At 42.8% G+C, this 18,856-nt stretch overlaps 1 protein-coding gene across 3 annotated transcripts in view; it reads right to left on the bottom strand.

Moving 5' to 3' along the window:
* TECPR1 (tectonin beta-propeller repeat containing 1) overlaps positions 1-18,856 on the bottom strand; it is a 428,339-nt gene that overhangs the window by 291,763 nt on the left and 117,720 nt on the right. For all 3 annotated transcript variants that reach the window (XM_069210138.1, XM_069210137.1, XM_069210139.1), the window contains exons 5-6: positions 13,165-13,290; positions 5,762-5,936 (exon numbers count right to left, since the gene is read on the bottom strand). In XM_069210138.1, coding sequence (XP_069066239.1) covers positions 5,762-5,936; positions 13,165-13,290 — 301 coding nt within the window. The remainder of the gene's footprint in view (positions 1-5,761; positions 5,937-13,164; positions 13,291-18,856) is intronic.

Raw genomic sequence — 18,856 nt, 5'->3', positions numbered from 1 at the left:
CACCCCTGGCGTACACCTTTATGGAAACCTATCCGGTCGGTCAATTTACCTCCCGGACCCCAATGGACTTGGGAAAATGTATCCTGGTGCAAATGTACCAAAATGTCCAGAAGATCATGGGGTACCTCATTATCCCTCAGGACTGCTCACTGCTTGCTTTGAGGGAGTAGGTCGAAAGCAGATTTTAAGTCCATGAAAACTAAGTGAAGGTAAGCCTTCTGGAGTACTACATTCTTCCAATAGATAGTTAGGAACCTAAAGGGCTGGTCTAAAATACTAATTTGTTTTCTAAACCCTGCTTGCAAGTATGAGAGAGCCTGATGGTCCTCAATTCAAGCCTCCAGTCTTCCCAAGATCTGCCTAGCAAAGACATTTTGGGCTATATCAATAAGGCTTATTGGTTTGTAGTTGGGGGGTGAATCTTGTAAACACTTTTTTATAGATCAGACCTATTTCTGCTGCATGAAAACTATCGGGAACGCTTGCCTCTTCTGGAATGTGATTTGTCAATTTGATCAGATACAAAAGCCCAGCCGCCCATGTCTGCTAGAAAAAGGCTGCCTAGCATGCCATCAGGCCTGGTGGCTTTACTAGCTGTTATGGTCTGTATTGCAAATGCTGTCTCATTTCTATCTTAACTGTGGGGGAGTGGAGAGGATGGGGAAATATCTCTCCAAAGTGGGAAAGGCCCCTCCATCATGTTACTACCCTGACAGATGGTCATAAAGACTATAGAAATGGTTAAACCATATTTCAGGGAGTATGGAATCAGCTAATGGCTTAGGTGTGCAATACCCTGCATTAGCAACCAACCCCCAGAATTTCCTAGTGTCATTATGGATGGTTACCTCATAAATATCTTCCCAAAACTGTGTGTTTCACTCCAGCTGAGCTTTGACTTGTGCTAGTTTACACTCTTTCCTCCTAACTTTAATAAGTCTGGTGTCACCACTCGGTGAAGCTCATTCTTCCTCTGGCTACAGTCTTTATTAAACCAGGTGCGACAGGACTAAGAGAGCAAATGGGCTTGTAAGGTCAAGTAAAGCACTCCCTGAGGGTTTAAAACAGATTCCCATATATATGTGAAATGGCAGAGCTTCTGTACTGTGTGTAGGAGGGATTGTATATTCTGTTTATTGCGTCTTTAAGAGCTTTATTTATTTGATCCCCGAGGGTCTGATGGACAGCAACACTGCCCCACTTAACCCTCCGCCTGATATTCGCAGGAAGCACATTTGTGGTTAAAGACAACAGGGTGTTGACTAGGTGGTTGAATAAACGCTTAAGTGAGCAGTGAAGTGCACTGTGATCACTGTTTGACCTATTCAAGACCCTCAAATTGGCCAAGCTACCACATAGGAAAGGACTAATTAAGATATAGCCAATTCTGCTCGTAGGGCCTAGTCGATTGAAAGTGTGGGCTGCTTGCAGGTCAGATGGAGTGAACCATTACAGGCCCTCAAGCCATAGGATAATGTGAAGGACAAAAGTTGATACGTAGCGTCTGTCCAGCATTTCACTGGGGTGGTATTTAGCATAGGAATGCCCCATTCCTCATCTCCAGCTGCTACAGAGGAAGTGCTAGCATTCTCAAAGGGCTCAAATGTGGTGTTGAGATCACCACCTATGATTACAAAATTATGGGTGTCCTAAAGGTCTCTATGGGTAGTAAGATCTCGGATCATCTGAGTCTTGCCCCCTCTCCCCCACTCCTCTAGTCACCCGGTTGTAAACATTGTACAAATAATATGTGTGGGAGTCCTCTCTAGAGATACATAAACCCAACTGCCTTGTGAAGGAATAGGGAGTAAATGTATTTTAACATCTAAAGCCACTATTACCCAGATATGGAAGCTTCCGGAGGGATGACCCTTTCCAGTACAACAGTCCAGGATATGGTAAGATACATAACCCAACCTGTAGGCACGCTCAAGGCTCCATGTTTCCGGCAAAAGATGTGAAATTGGTCTCTGAATGCACCCCATTCTGGATGATTTAGCTTGGATTTCAAACTTGCGTCATTTCAAGACAGAATGCCAAAAGTGGAAGGGCAATTCATGGAGAGATTTTCACAAAATATGACTGGAAATGTAGGATCACTATATGGTCTGGGGACCCAAGGTCACAAGAATTGCCCCTCTCCTTGGAAATACCTAAGGGGTCCACACTTCCCAGTCAGTCTACCAAGGATGTACCCAAACGCTCCGACTGGATAGGTGGTAGCTCATTCTGGAGGACTTGTAACAAAGAGTGAGAGGGGGGATTGAGCTTGAGCCTGATCAACAAGCCTGGTGGAGGATCCCTGCGAAGTTCTAAACTCACCAAACCCTCCGCCAGAATTTTTGATTGCAAATTCATCTTGATATAATCAAAGGCTTCTACAGGGTCAGAAGGTTATGAAAATGTTAAGCATGCATAATATCAGAGGGAGAGTCCAGGTGCAGGAGCAGGGTGATTGGAAATCTCCTATATGTCTGAGACTTCAGGCCAGGAGGCCAGTCAGCTAGACCTTTGAGTCACTCTGGGTTCAAGGGATGCAAATCCAGTCCTTCTCTCCCAGGTAGGTTAACAGCAAGCAGCCCAACAATGCAGGGGTCCAACAAATCAGCAGTCCAGCAGAATGGCAGCCATTCAGCAGCACAACAGTCCTTTTTCCGGGCAGAGTCATCACTGGTCCAGAGTGTACTGAGTTTGGGGTAACAGAGGTCCAGCACTTTTACCCAGATGGGCCTTTGAAGTGGGGGAGACTTCAATGACAGGCCTTGGAAGCGCACAGAGATCCTGTGGTGGCTCCAGACTCACTACAGGGGGTTGGTTATGTGGCCCTTTGTGTGGGGACATAATACAGCCTATTCAGGAGTATGTGACTCAGTGGCCAGCTTCATCCTTCCATCCTCCCAGGATGGCCCAGCAAGTCACAACTAAGCTCCAATTGTGTGTGGCAGTGTAGAGGGAATACACAAAGCCCAGCTGTCACCCACTGTAGACAACTGATCAGAGACAGGCTACACACACCAAACAGCCGAAATGAGACAATGCCAACTTTTTTAAAGTGCAATTTAAAATATGACTTCACCATGAGTTGTGATTTTGAAAATTAATTTAGAGACACCAAACTCGAAAGGTTCATCTCTTCCAGAGTGTGAATTACGCTTATAAGATGTAATAAGGTAATCCAAGTGTTATCCTATGGGAGAACAGGCCGTGATGTGGTGAAAAAAAGAAAAAAAGACTTTGGGAGTTTTTTTTACTATCCAGCCATGTAAAACTTCAAAGTGCAGGTCCTGTCTTTTAAATACGTTGTACCCTGTCCTCTAGGTAGTCCAGAGCCTACCTTAGGGGTGACATATGTGTAAAAAGGGGAGGTGTGGGCCTGGCAAAAAAGGTTACTTTGCCAGGTCGACTTGGTAGTGTACAACAGCACATAGTAGACTCTGCAATGGCAGGCTTGAGACATGGTTAAAGGGCTGTGTAAGTGGGTGGCACAATCTGTGCTGCAGGCTCACAAGTAGCATTCAATTTACAGGCCCTGAACACCTGTAGTGCACTTTACTAGGGACTTTCTAAGTAAATTAAATATGCAACTGGGGAAAAGACAGTGTTTTCATGCTTAGGGGAGAAAGCAGATACTTTAGCACTGGTTAGCAGTGGCAAAGTGCACAGTCCTAAAGCTAGCAAAAGTGAGGTCAGAAAAGTGGAGGAGGAAGACAAAAAGTTGTGGAGAAGATCACTCTAAGGCTGTCAGTAATAACATATATTATAGTCTGAGAATACATCTCATGCTTGGCCCTTGGTTAAGGGAAGTGGAAGGGAAATATTTATCAAAAGTGGTAAGTAAGATACTGTGCATGAGGTACACACTATACATTTTTATAGTTTTGGGATACAAATAGTGCCAAAAGCCAAAGCTCCACTTACTGGTACCTAGTCACGCTGGACCACACCAAGTTCAGTCTGATGAAGCATGGATCGGATATAGGGACCAAGTTCATCGCACTGACGAGTTTACCTTCTCAGAGACTAAGTCCACACGGGATGCATTGGCTGGAGATTCACACTGGTGTTAGTCGCGAGGACGTTAATGCAGACAGATGCTGTTTGCGCAAAGAGCAGGTCATTACTGAAGTTTCAGGTTGGCGGAAGACAAGACGATTGTTGCAGTCAAGGAGGATTGAGGCTGCCACCAACAGCAGGTCGTTACTAGAGCTTCGAGTTGGCGGGCATCACAAACAATCGTTCTCTGTACAAAGAGTCTACTTGCGGTCACGAGGAGTCCAAAATGTCTGGAATTTCAACTTGAGTTCAGAAGGAACTTTGATGCCAACCAAGGTTTCAGGACCTACAGATAACGTCTTGGAAACCAGGACTCACCACAGCAAAGACCAGCAGCAAGGTTCAGGCAGGTCCAGTTGGTGCTGGTCATCTGGCCAGTTGCAGGGAGGCCTCTAGAAGTTTGTGGTGCCCCTGTAGCTCAAACATCCCTTCAAGATGAACCTGGTGGCCCCTGCCTAGGTTAGGCAGTATGGTTTTACAGATCTTCAATTTTCATTAATTTGGTGAACTTCTCCAGGTACTAAAAATATCCTGAATAGCAGTCTCTTTTTCACAAAGAATTATTCAAAAGCTCATGAGGGGTCTCTTCTGCATTCTTTACATTTCTATGAATTTATATTCAAGGTGGATTCCATTATGGACCTATGACCTACCAAGATCATTTGTTGAAGGGTAGCACTGAACTGACTGGCGAGGGACTGGGGATCTTGAAGATCACAATGTTGGCTTATCAACATAATTTGACAGTCTTGCCTCCACCTCAGCATTTTTGGAGGCAGTCTGTAACTTTGTCAATCCAATGACCTGTTACTTGCTGCAATTGGGAACCCAGTACCTCTTGAGCGATGCACACGAAAAGACAACGATTCTGAAGAGTGGGATGCAGTATGACAAACACTCTAGCAGAGCCGCGAAAATCCAGGCTTTGCACCAAAACAGTATTTGACAATGTGACAACACGATCATTTGTTGAACTTTGCAGTAAAAAAACTCATGGAGGTGGTTAAATTTAAGGACTGCTAGCTTCTCAAGAGAGGGCTAAGTTGTGGCCTCACCCAGTGCACACAGAGTGTATGATTACACTGAATGGCAAGTACAAGAAAAAGTACATGTCGATCCAGGGCCTAGGTAATAGTCTGGTGATTATGAGCACAGGAAACTATCAGAGCGGAAACAAATTCAAGCAAAAAAGACAAAAACTAGGAAATGAGACTGTCTATGAACCCAGGATCTGGAACAGTATCCTCCATATTCATCATGACTGCCTTATTCTTGCTGCAATTTGGGTAAGAGCTCAAAAAACATCTCTTTAAAGATCAACACATCTCAATAGAGTAATAGTCATATTCCACTTTCAGAAACCAGTTACCCTTCCTATCCCTTGTTCATTGTACCTTTGCCTTTAGCCCTGTGCATCGCTCTGCTGCATTATGGGTACATTGGCTCTATACCAATGGTTCCCAATCTGTGGTCCGGAGACCCCTGAGGGTCTGTGGATTCTCCTTAGGGGGTCCGTGACTGCTTAGAAAATTAAATAATATGAACAGATTAGGTCCCCAACTTTCAATAATGACTCAGTGCGGGGGTCCCTGGATTCCAATAAAGATTCAGTGGGGGTCCCCAGGATCCTGTAATGACAAAGTGGGGGTCCACAGAAGCCAAAAGGTTGGAATACCACATACATAGTATACATTAGAAAAATACTTACCTTTTGTGTTGTTTCTTGTAATGCCTTCTCTGACGATGGCTTGTCCTTCCCAAAGAGACGCCCATAAAAGATCGTAAGGACCACAACTAATCTGTACTACTTCACCAGGAGTCTCTGTTTCTGACCAGGATGTGCCCTCAGGGTTGTGGAGGCACACATCTTCTCTATACCAAACCTACAGAACATAAAATATTATTTAATCACCTAAGCAACAAAGAACATCAGTGAAGAAAAACATAAGCAATAATGAAGAAGAATGTTTGTTTTAAGAGAGGCAATTGGCTTTTCACACCGACTGCCCTTCAGAGCCAGATGTGTAGAAAGGTCTAGAGGTAAACAAAACAGTAATGGGCAGAACGCTAGACTTGTTCTAACCCACTAGTAATTACTGTGTGCCAAATCCCAGTCCATTTTCAGCCTACCGTGCAACCCCAGACAGGGACAAGCTATATGCAAATAAGCTTTGGCTCTGTTTCAACTGAAACAGTCCAGCCCAAACTTCCAGACCAGGTCCCTCTGAACAGGAACTCAAGCAAGCCCAGACCAGTTTGAAACCTATTTTGGGCCTTTTCAGTATGGTGAAACTTGAATTATAAAGCTCAGTGAACACAGAACTCATGTCTGGGTATATGAGAAGCACTGACGAAAACAAAAATGTAATAGGTAGAATTCTTGAATTAATCTCATCCAGAGGCAATTACTCAGTCTGTAGCCCAGTCTGTTGTTTTTCCTGCCCACCCTGCCATCTCAGACAGGAAATGGTAATATGTAAATCAGTCTTGGTCCTTTTCATGCGGAACAATCCAGCCTAAACTACCTAGCCAGGTTACCTCAGAGCATGGTCAAATAACATAAATCTCCGGGCTGGCATACTGGTGGCACTTGAATGTGTGGATGTCAAGAAGTGCTCTGATGCGCTGCGGTAAGACCATGAAAAGTTGAGAAAATGGTTGCTTGATTAACTCCCCCAGTTGCCAGTGGATATTAGAATTGAATATACTTAATTTGTCGGAGTTGTTGTTAGTTGGAGAAACAGAAGGACCTGTTATGAAATGCCATGCAAGGTAAGAGGATGTGCATCTGAGATCGATTGGCAATGAAATCTATGATGGCTAAATGTTATCTTTTATGATGAGTTGGATGTTTGCTGTCTCAGTGCTACAATGTATTATTCCACGTTTGTAATGTAATCTTCTTTATTTATTCCTTCTGCTCCAACTCCAGCCCAGCCAACACGTTTTTCGTCAGAGATGTGACCCAATGACTTCATCAGGGCTGTGAGTAACACACATATACAGTAATGTAACGTCAATTCCAGTTTTGCTCCCATTCCCATTTTTTTATATCCAAACTGTCTCCCTTTTATACTTCAGGTGGAAACCAAAGTAGTTTATAAAGAGTTTTCAAGGTTACATATCCATGTGAGCACACTGCACAACTCCATATTTGACCAGTGTGTCAATAGGCCCTATCTCTATAAGTCATTATTATTACATAAATAAGTGAAGTCTAACTCCATCTCCACCCATTTATCTTGTGCGGCTTGTGTCCAAACATGCACACACATGTGGAAACTGAACCTAATTTGAGCACTTTTTTGTATTGTCCTTATATCCCAACTGACACATTACAACAATTGAAAAGTACCTTGTTGATATTCAGGTTAGAAGGTTTCTTGTTGCTTTTTATTCAATTCACCCATATCCGTTTATTGGGGTGCCAAGTTTATTGCTGTAATCAATATCCACTGTGGAGAAAACCGCAGCGGTTGGGAAAGGCGGTTGCATTAGTAATCTTACACAATCTCCTATTATCTAATGTAACTACCAAGTACTACTTTAAATTATGCTTACCAAGTAGCGATCAAAATGCCCATGTACCCTTCTCCTTCACCTCTTGTTCTCTATGCGCTTGATTTCTGTCCTGTAAGATTGATTAAAGCCAGTTTCAATAATCATCCACTTCCTCTCCCTGCTATAGTATGTTCTTATTCTTAAATAACCTCTCTCACTGCCTCAATCTGTACAAAATACGAGCACTGCTTCCATACATTGTCAGATTAGCCCAATCTCAGTGACATGGTCCCTGGTTCCTTTCTCAATATATATACTTCACTATTTATTGAGTCCCCATTCTCTACCAGGAACTTCACTCCCTCAATTATATTGTTATACATTTTCAACTGTGGCGCGAGTACCTTAACTCTTGCCGACTGCTCCAGTCATTCACCCATGTATCCTATTGAGCTATGCGTCCTCATCTACGTTAAGATTATTTACCAAACCGTTACAGGTTTCTCCCGCCACTCACCTGTATAATCTTGTCCGTATTCAACGTTGCAAGTATGCTTTCTTGTGTTTGTTAATTCGATCATTCTCAACTCTTCTCTATGTACGTCCCCTCGCAATACCATAGAAAGAGGACTGACAGTTTTCTCTTTCTTTTAACTAGTGTAGCTCTTTCCTCCAGAGCCATAATGCCCGTATTTTCGATGCTATCCCCAATTTACGTTCCATAGTCACTAATGGAATACTACCATCTGGGAAATCACTTTAATATTGAGTCTATCTTTCCCGCTAATGCAATCACATTTACTGCGTAAATCGCTCGTATTACATAATCGATATCTCTCGTGACCTGCATTAAAAATATATTCTTTTCTCCTGTCCATATTAAAATTCTTCATGTCTCTTCTATAATGGCTTGAATAAATGGGGCTGTGATTCCTACCATAATGAATACCTTCTTTATTATTCACACTAATTTGTAGTCCAAAAAACAAATAGGGGCTCTATTTGCTAGTTCCTCCTTCTGTCTGGGTGGAGCCCCACCCCTATATTAACTTAATCACATGACCCTACTTTATTCGTGTAATTAATCTTTGTTCAACACGTGTGTGCATCTCTTTGTGCTAAATCTCACGTCACATTTCGCATTATTGCATTCCTTAATAAATATTACATTCTATTTTTATTGTATTCTCTTAACAAGACATTGCAATGATCTTACTATTTGCCCCCAAATTATTTCAACTCTTGATCAGAGTTGAGCCCACACTCGACTGCTTTCAGACGCATAATCCACATTTATTCCCTCCTTCTCAGATTTTGGGGGTTATTACAACTTTGGAGGAGGTGTTAATCCGTCCCAAAAGTGACGGTAAAGTGACGGATATACCACCAGCTGTATTACGAGTCCATTATATCCTATGGAACTCGTAATACGGCTGGTGGTATATCCGTCACTTTACTGTCACTTTTGGGACGGATTAACACCGCCTCAAAAGTTGTAATAACCCCCATAGTTCTCGATTACCAACAGAGGGTTCTTATACATGTTCAACTCCAAAGAATTTAAACTCCTTGTGTACCCTCTATGTGTTGCATGCTTTCATATGTTGTGCAATTGGATAACGTTCATTCTCCTGTCTTATTGCCCTCCAATGCTCCCCAATTCTTATTCAAAGGGTGCAAATCGTACTTCCAGTATCAATGCATTCACATTTACATAGTATGATGTATACCACAAAAGTTGTGTTGCAGTAAATGTTAGTTTGAATTATATATTTCTGACTCTCACCCACTTTTAAATCTTTCTTAGCATGCTATGTCAATTTACATACTCCACATTGTCCGCATTTGAAGAAACCTTTATTATGCATAGCTAGCCAATTCACATTAGTTTGGTTCCTTGGATACCTAGGACAAATTTCCCTTTCCGATTGGCCACTTCAGGTCTATTTGTAAGACAGCCCTTTAATGTTGAATCTTGGACAAGAATGTCCCAGTGCTTTTTCATAATTTTGAAAAAGGTAACTGAGTTCTGTATGTAGTCTATCATTACCCTGATTCTATCCTTGTTTCTCCTAGCCTCTGTTTCAGTGTGAAACTCCAATGTTTGCTGCCTAGGGGTTTGGATAGCCCTCTGTTGAGCTTTTTTAACATTTTGTGTCTGATATCCTCTTAGTGTAAAGCATTGACCCATATCTTGGATGCACTTTCGGAAGTCCATCTCCTTACTGCAATTGCGTCTTGCCCTTATCATCTCACCATATGGTATTGCCTCAATTTGATAAGTAGGGTGCACACTTGTTTTATGTAATATAGAGTTACATGATGTTGGTTTTCGTTATAATCTACTTTCAATCTTGTTCCCTTCTACAAAAAATTACACATCCAAAAATGTTATGTGTTCTGAGCTATATTGGTATGTTAATCTGATATTCACATTATTACTATTCAAATATTCATAGAATCCCATCAACTGGTCAGTATTGTATGTCCAAATCATGAAACAGTCATCTACATATTGTTCCCAATATAGAATGTGTGTGTGCCATTCCACTACTCCAGTTCCCCAGATCCATTTTTCTTTGAACCACCCCATAAAGAGGTTTGTGTACGAGGGAGAGAATCTGGAACCCATTGCTTCTCCCTGTTTCTGTCGGAATCATTTGTTATTGAATAGGATTTTTTTTAATTTAGAATAAGATCTATCATTTCCAACAGAATTTCCGTGTGTTCTAATAAACTGGCCAATCTTGTACTTATGTCTTAAAGCCAATGCATCGATCTCATGTTTTATACTTGTATATAGTGCTACCACTTCCAATGTCACCGTAGTCATGTCAGTTTCCAATTGTATGTTGCTTAACAGGCTCAAGATGTGTTCAGTATCCTTTATATAGGATGGAAGATAAACCACTAAGGGCTGTACAAAAATATCTACAATTCTGATATTTTCTCCATGGGACCTCCAATTCCAGATACAATTGGTCTCCCCGGGGGAAAAGGGAGATTCCTATGAATTTTGGGGAGAGTGTAGAAACAGGGAAACCTTGGGCGATCAACTTTTAGATACATAAACTCATCACCATCAAATAAACATTTTTCATGTCATAATTTCAATAAGTTGTTGATCTTACTAGTCAAATTTGTAATGGGGTTGTACCTCATCTTTTCATTACAATTGTCGTCCCCTAGTTGTGTGTAAATGTCTTTACCATAATCACAGCGGTTCATCACCACAATGTTACCCCCTTTATATGCTTGTCTGATTATTATGTCCTCATCTTCTTTTAACAATTGCAGAGCCTGTTGTTCCCAATAGCTTAGATTCTTTACATGTCATTTGACCTTGCCTTTGGACATTTATTTATCCAAATCTTCACACACCAATTGATGGAAAACTTCAATATTGCTAACAGTTGATGATTTAGACGTCCAACTCGATGTATTCTTTAAACCACTGGTTACATACATATCTGGTGCTACATTAAGATAATTAAACAACCTTGATATAGTGGTTGGAACCTCTTCATAATCTGTAATTGACAACATAGCCATTGTATCATATACTTCCTGAATAGACATGTCACTAAATACAGATTTCCCCAGTAATGTCCCCGGACTCTCTCCCTGTCGACCATTTAATTTGAAAAACCTCTTCAGTTTCGACATCTCACAAACTTATACAAGTCAATCTTTGATATACATGCATATCCTTTTTCTGTAGGGCAATATCCCAATCCCTTATTCAAAAGTGTTATCATTTATGGTGTTAAAGTTTTACTTGATAGATTGACTACATTTGTCAGCTGTTCTAGGGTTTCCCCTACACCTTTTTGTCCAAAGATCTTGTCTTTGTGCCCATTCTCTGCTCGTTAACCCCTTCCTCTCCTACCCTTTTGGGTTTTCCTCCTCAATCCCATCTCATAGTCTGTTCCCAATTGCATTGCTTGATCCTCCAGATCTCTTGTAAATAAAGTACTATTACTTGAAGATGGGGTTTGTATTCCTCCTTCAGTATCACTATCACTCGCCGGAGAGACACTCCTGGACGTTGAGTCTGAACTCACTGACACCATTGAGTGTGCCTGTGTCACTGTTCCCTGAATTAGATGATCATATTTTCTTGAGAACATAAATACTCCACCACTGTGATAGTCCTGCTCATCCCTTTTCAGTTTTCTTGCCGTGTTTGTTTAATCTCCTCCTGAATCTTTGATATTATCTCATTTAGTATTTTATCATTTTTCTCTGTAGCTTCCATTAAGTTAAATTCCTTTATTTCTTTTCCCAGTATTGTAATTTCAGCCTGTAGTTTGGATACCTTTTTGTCAGCACTCTCTCTGAGGATATCCATTAACTTCATTGAATTTGATGTAAGTTACTCATCCCATAACACTTTTCAAAAGGTATAAATTGTCAGTTGGGATATAAGGACAATACAAAAAGGGTGCTCAAGTTAGGATCGGTTCCACATGTGTGTGCATGTTTGGACACAATCTGTACAAGAGAAATGGGTAGAAATGGAGTTAGACTTCACTTATTTATGTAATAACTTCTAGAGATAGGACTTATTGACACAATGGTCAAATATGGAGTTGCGCAGTGTGCTCACATGGATAGGTAACCTTTGAAAGCTCTTTATACGCTATTTTGGTTTCCACCTGAAGTATAAAAGGGAGATGGTTTGGATATAAAAAATGGGAATGAGAACAAAATTGGAACGGACATTACATTACTGAAGTCCCTGACGGTTTGTGCTTGGCTAAGCCACAATAGGAGAGGCACAAGACAGGAAAACAGTGGTTTACACTTGACAGAACTGACTACAGTGAATGAAAAATTAAAAACGCATGTGGAAGGGTACTAAAGGCTGCCAGGAACACAGTTAAGACAACAAAACGGCAGAGCTGCTCTATAATATACGAATGGAGGAAACATGAAAATATGCCTCAGTATGATCCAATTCAGATGATAGGAGAGCTCAGCCACGCCTCATATCAAGACTGCGGTACCTGTCCTGCACAGCATGCTACACCAGCGCATAAAAGTAGCACCCCTGTCTTAAACAACATATTATTTCCCTTTGTCTAAGCTAAGTTACATTACCAATGCAATGTCAAATGACGAGTGCTTTAAGTGACTATTCAACACAATTTATTATTTTATTGAGTGCTTTATTGAGCAAGTACCTGTGATACCTGTGGGTATCAGAGTGCTGTACAGTGCAAACAGATGGACAATCCTTACAACGGAGACTACATAGATCATAGGGTTACATCAAGTGGCATAATAATTACCCAATCTGCAAACTGCATCAATCATTACAGATAAGGGCTAGTTAGGATAGCAGATTATCAACAGTGAGAATAATGTAAAGACCCTTAGGTAGAATCTTTGCCACAATGTGCTCTTTTGAATAAGTCTCAATATTACTGACATTTTCAGTGATTTGAGTGTTCTAAGTTCAATGTTGGTGAGCCCATGAAAGCGATATAAAGTGGTAAAAAGTGTCTAAATTGGCACAATATTTGTGTCTATCCATATTTATAATAATAATTCAACATCATAATATAATTTAAATAATGTATAAACAAACTGAAAACATAGGTGTACCTTTCCTTGTATAGAAACAGCCCACACAGATAAACGCCCAACAGGCTCATCGGTGATTTCCCATCCTCCCACGGTGATATCATTAAAAGGGTCTGGGAACTGCTTACTGCTGGGAGGAGGGGGGATCTAGAAGGAAGACAAAAGGAAATTGTTGAACACTGACTTTGATACAAGTTGTCCATACTGATATCGATACTCTGTATGATTTTACTAAACTTATATTTCAAATCACATGGACTTTCTCTGCAACACAACCAAGACAGTACAGGTCACATCTGCCTATTCATTTTCAGTGACCTCTGAACTAAACCTGCAAGGTACAGGCATTACAACAACAGTGGTAAACAGCTGTACATTTACTCAAATACAGGCACAGAAAGAACATGTACCGATGTACATTTACACATGAAAAGGCACAAAAAGGTACAAAAGTGTATTAAAGCCATTAAAATAGGTACACAAAGTACAGCCAACTTCATTGGCGCAGCTAAAGCAAAATGGGACAGTGATAATTGCATATGACAGCTCTATGAATCACTTTGACATTATCTTTAGTAAAATGCCACAAGTTCCATAAATACCATGGACATAGTACACAAGTGCGTCCTCTGAACTACCCATCTAAGTTGTAGGTAGTATCAAAACAACGACCCCACATTTCTTGGGCTGTATTACATCATTATTTTGCGATTAACATGACTTGACTGAATTGAAAAGGGTTCCCTTACTCTGAAGTATGTACCACCATTGACTTAATATACTTTTTCCAAGTTCATCATTGTTTCCCAATAAATACCACTAAAGCGCTGCACTCTCACAACTGAGCCATTTGCAGTGTTATTTAAGATTTGTTGTGCTTTGAGGAATTTGTTCCTGTTTTTTATGAAAATATATATAAAGTTATGCAGAGATTACTCATGTGCTAGCAGCAGTTAATTGTATTATTGTCGATCTATTACACGCGTGGTCAAATATTAAATAATTTTCATTCTGTTTTATGCTTAGACGGTGTTCTGACAAAATTTTAAACACTAAAACTATTCTCCAAAAATGAATCCATAGGAATCCGTACCTTTTTCTGAAAATTTTAGCACCCAGATTCCAACAAGTACAGGGTCGTCCAATTTTATGTAACAGATTTTTAGCAGTGCACTGTAAAATTCAAGCACACATACATTTGTCCGCAAGAAAATACAACAACACATAGAGTCACATTACACTTAGGGCCGGATGTAGCAATTTCCGCATTTGCGATTTGGAAATTGCGAGTCGGTGTGACTCGCAATTTCCGAATCGCAAATGCGGATGAAGAACGGTGTCTCAGACACTGTTAGACCTGACAGCCTTAGGGTAGTCACCCCTAACTTTTTGCCTGCCTCCCTCCACTTTTTTGACACTGTTTTTGCTGGTTTATAGACTCTGCGCACTTTACCCCTGCTAACCAGGGCTAAAGTGCATATGCTCTCTCCCCTAAAACATGGTAACCTGGAATCATACCTGATTGGACTATTAATTTACCTATAAGTCCCTAGTAAGGTGCACTCTATGTGCATAGGGCTGGTAAATTAAATGCTACTAGTGGGCCAGCAGCACTGGTTGTGCCACCCACTTAAGTAGCCCCTTCTCCTGTCTCAGGCCTGCCATTGCAAGGTATGTGTGTGCAGTTTCACTGCCACATCGACTTGGCATTTAAAAGTGCTTGCCAAGCCTAGAACTCCCCTTTTTCTACATATAAGTCACCCTTAATATGTGCCCTAGGTAACCCCTAGGGCAGGGTGCTGTCTAGGTAAAAGGCAGGACATGTACCTGGGTAGTTATATGTCCTGGTAGTGTAAAACTCCTAACTTCGTTTTCACACTACTGTGAGGCCTGCTCCCTTCATAGGCTAACATTGGGGCTGCCCTCATACACTGTTGAAGTGGCAGCTGCTGATCTGAAAGGAGCAGGAAGGTCATATTTAGTATGGCCAGAATGGTAATACAAAATCCTACTGACTGGTGAAGTCGGATTTAATATTACTATTCTAGAAATGCCACTTTTAGAAAATGAGCATTTCTTTGCACTTAGATCCTTCTGTGCCTTACAATCCACGTCTGGATGGGCTTGGTTGACAGCTCCTTGTGCATTCACTCAGACACACCCCAAACACAGGGTACTCAGCCTCGCTTGCATACATCTGCATTTTGAATGGGTCTTCCTGGGCTGGGAGGGTGGAGGGCCTGCTCTCACACAAAGGACTGCCACACCCCCTACTGGGACCCTGGCAGACAGGATTGAACTGAAAGGGGACCTGGTGCACTTCTTAGCCACTCTTTGAAGTCTCCCCCACTTCAAAGGCACATTTGGGTATAAAACAGGGCCTCTGCCCTACCTCATCAGACACTTGCTGGAGAAGAAACCAGAACCAGAAACTACATCCTGCCAAGAAGAACTGCCTGGCTGCTCAAAGGACTCACCTGTCTGCTTTCTACAAAGGACTGCTGCCTTGCTGTTGCCCTGCTGCCTTGCTGAACTCTTGTCTGGCTGTGAAAGTGCTCTCCAAGGGCTTGGATAGAGCTTGCCTCCTGTTCCTTGAAGTCTCAGGACCAAAAAGACTTCTCTCTTTTACTTGGACACTCCGTGCGCCGAAAATTTCGACGCACAGCTTGTTTCGCGGCGAGAAAAACGCCGCACTCCGACGCTGATCGACGCAACGCTCTTGGGACGATCGAAGATCCGACGCACGGCCTCGCAAGGACAACGCCGCCCGACCTCTAGAGGAGAAATCGACGCGACGCCTGCCGTGAGATCGTAATTTCAATGCGCAGCCCCGCACATCGAAGTCTAGAGGAGAAATCGACGCAACGCCTGCCGTGAGATCGTAATTTCGACGCACAGCCCCGCAGACCGACACGCAGCCGGAGAACAAGCAGGAAAATCCACACACAGACCCGGGACATCTGGTAATCCCCGCGATCCACAGAAAGAGACTGTCCGCGCGCCGAGAAATCGACGCACACACCCTTTTTCCACGCACCTCTTCTCTTGTGGCCCTCTGAGGAGATTTTTCCACTCCCAACCAGGTACTTGTGCTTGAAAGAGACTTTGTTTATATTCTAAAGACTTAAGACACTTTATATCACTTCCCTGTGATATTTCTACAATTTTCCATTGCAACTTTATTCTTCTTTGACCTACAAATATCCTGATAAATATTATATATTTTTCTAAACACTGTGTGGTGTATTTTTGTGGTGCTATATGGTGGTATTGTATGATTTATTGCACAAATACTTTACACATTGCCTTCTAAGTTAAGCCTGACTGCTCGTGCCAAGCTACCAGAGGGTGGGCACAGGATAATCTTGGATAGTGTGTGGCTTACCCTGACTAGAGTGAGGGCTTTTGCTTGGACAGAGGGTAACCTGACTGCCAACCAAAAACCCAATTTCTAACATTGGTGATCAGCGGTGAGGATAGGACTTGTATTTGTGCAGTGACATACAGTAGCTAAGTATTTCACTACCTACCCACAGTTGAAGGTCAACTTGGTTTTTATCTCTTTTTTGAAAATCCGATTTTTTTCCTGACAATTTTCAAAAACTAAATCCTCACTCAACATGTCTCTGACTGGGTCTCAGACAGGGGACTTTGACCTAGTCCAGTTGGATACATATACGGTCAAACAACTAAGAGGATTCTGCAGGGCATTGAGGGTACCCACCCAAGGGGCCTCCAGAAAGGAGGACTTTCAAGTGGCGCTGAGGGCCTGGGCAGAAGCCCATTTAGAGGATGATGAGGAAGAGGAGCCAGAACATGGCCCCTCAGAGGAATTTTCACTATCTGTGGATGGTGTTACCACTGCAATTGTGCCCCCTTCCAGACCAGGGAGCAGTGTCTTTATGCAAAGCCTGACCGCAGAGGAAAGGAGAGAGGAAAGGGAGTTCCAATTGCAAATGGCAAAACTGAAAATTGAGGCTCAACAGGAGGAGAGGAGGGCAGAAAGAGAAGCCAAACAAGCTGAGGCTGAAAGAACAGCCAAACAGATTCAAGAGGAAGTTGAAAGAGCAGCCAAACAGGTGGAAGCTGAAAGAGCTTTGGCTGAAAAGAAACTATTGTTGGCTCATGAACTGAGTCTCAAAGAACTGGAGATCAAGGCGAGACAGTCTGAATCCAGCAATAATGGTGGCAGCATACAGACAGAACCTGCTGAAGAAAAAAAGGTTTGTATACCCAAAAATGTGGTGCCCAGTTTTGTGGTGGGAGATGACATAGATAAATGGTTAGCTGCTTATGAAGTTGCACTAAGGGCTCATGAGGTTCCTGAAGGGCAATGGGGGGTAGCTATGTGGGGTTATGTGCCACCATTGGGGAGGGACACACTTCTCACATTGGATCAACCTGATCAAAACTCATACCCACTTCAGAAAGCCACTTTACTTGCCAAGTTTGGGCTGACCCCTGAGGGATACCGTCAGAGGTTCAGGGACAGCACCAAACAAACCACACAAACCTGGGTAGATTTCTTTGATTTCTCCAGTAAGGCACTGAATGGATGGGTGCGGGGCAACAAAGTAGCAGATTATAAAGGTTTATATAACTTGATTCTGAGAGAGCATATGCTTAATACTACTTATACAGATTTGTGCCAGCACCTAGTGGATAGTAAGCTGACTGATCCCAGGAAGCTTGCTGAGGAGGCGGACCTCTGGGTTAGCACCAGAGTGTCCAAGAAGGTACCTGGGGGGGACTCCCACAAAGGTGGTCAGGGTTCCCAACAGAAGAAAGAGGGGGGAGATAAACTTGCAGATAAGGAACTCTCCAAAGGCCCCCAAAAGAATTCCCAGGGAGGGGGTGGCAACCCTTCCTTTTCCAAATTTGGGAAAAAGCCAGGGACATATGACAAGTCAGGGAAACCTAGCCCCAAATGCATGGAGTGTTACCAGTATGGTCACTACAAAGGCGATCCACAGTGCCCCAAGAGGGCACCGTCCACTACCGGACAGGCACCTGGGTTGACTAGTGTAGCGCTCGGGGGGGAGATGGACCCAAATAGCTTTGGGGAGCAGGTAGAGATTTCCCTAGTGTCCCTGGGAGAAGGAGAAATGGTGCCCAAGGCCCACATGCCCAGAAATACTTCCAAATATCGGCAGTGGGTCACCATTGATGGGCAGAAGGTGGAGGCTCTGCGTGACACAGGAGCCAGTATGACTACTATCAAGAGTCAGCTGGTGTCAACAGAGCAGATAGTACCTAATACATTCCACCAGGTCAGAGTCGCTGACAATCGCGAGAGTCACCTACCAGTGGCTCTGGTTCCCTTTGAGTGGGGGGGGGGGGGTCTCTGGTACTCTGAAAGTAGCTGTGAGTCCTGCCATGCCTGTAGATTGTCTGTTAGGCAATGATCTTGAGCACACTGCTTGGAAAGAAGTGGAGCTCAGGTCTCACCTGGAGATGTTAGGGTTACCTGAGTGGGTCTGCATGACCACACGGTCCATGGCTGACCGAGAGGGAAGTCAAGGGCATCTGGAGCCTGGAATTATGGCCCAGAGAGCTGCCAGGAGGAGGGACCAGGGGCACGGGAAACCGGCCCCAGAAGTTCCCACAGTGGCTGACGGGGCTCCTGAGGAGGAGGCTCCCAAGCCAACTGGGGAAGACATTGCCGCCCTAGGTGACTTACCTGAGCTTGATGGCTGGCAAGTTGAGGGTGGAC

Source organism: Pleurodeles waltl, chromosome 10, assembly GCF_031143425.1.
Source record: "Pleurodeles waltl isolate 20211129_DDA chromosome 10, aPleWal1.hap1.20221129, whole genome shotgun sequence".
Classification (NCBI taxonomy): Eukaryota; Metazoa; Chordata; class Amphibia; order Caudata; family Salamandridae; genus Pleurodeles; species Pleurodeles waltl.
This window is presented reverse-complemented; position numbering and strand designations above follow the sequence as displayed.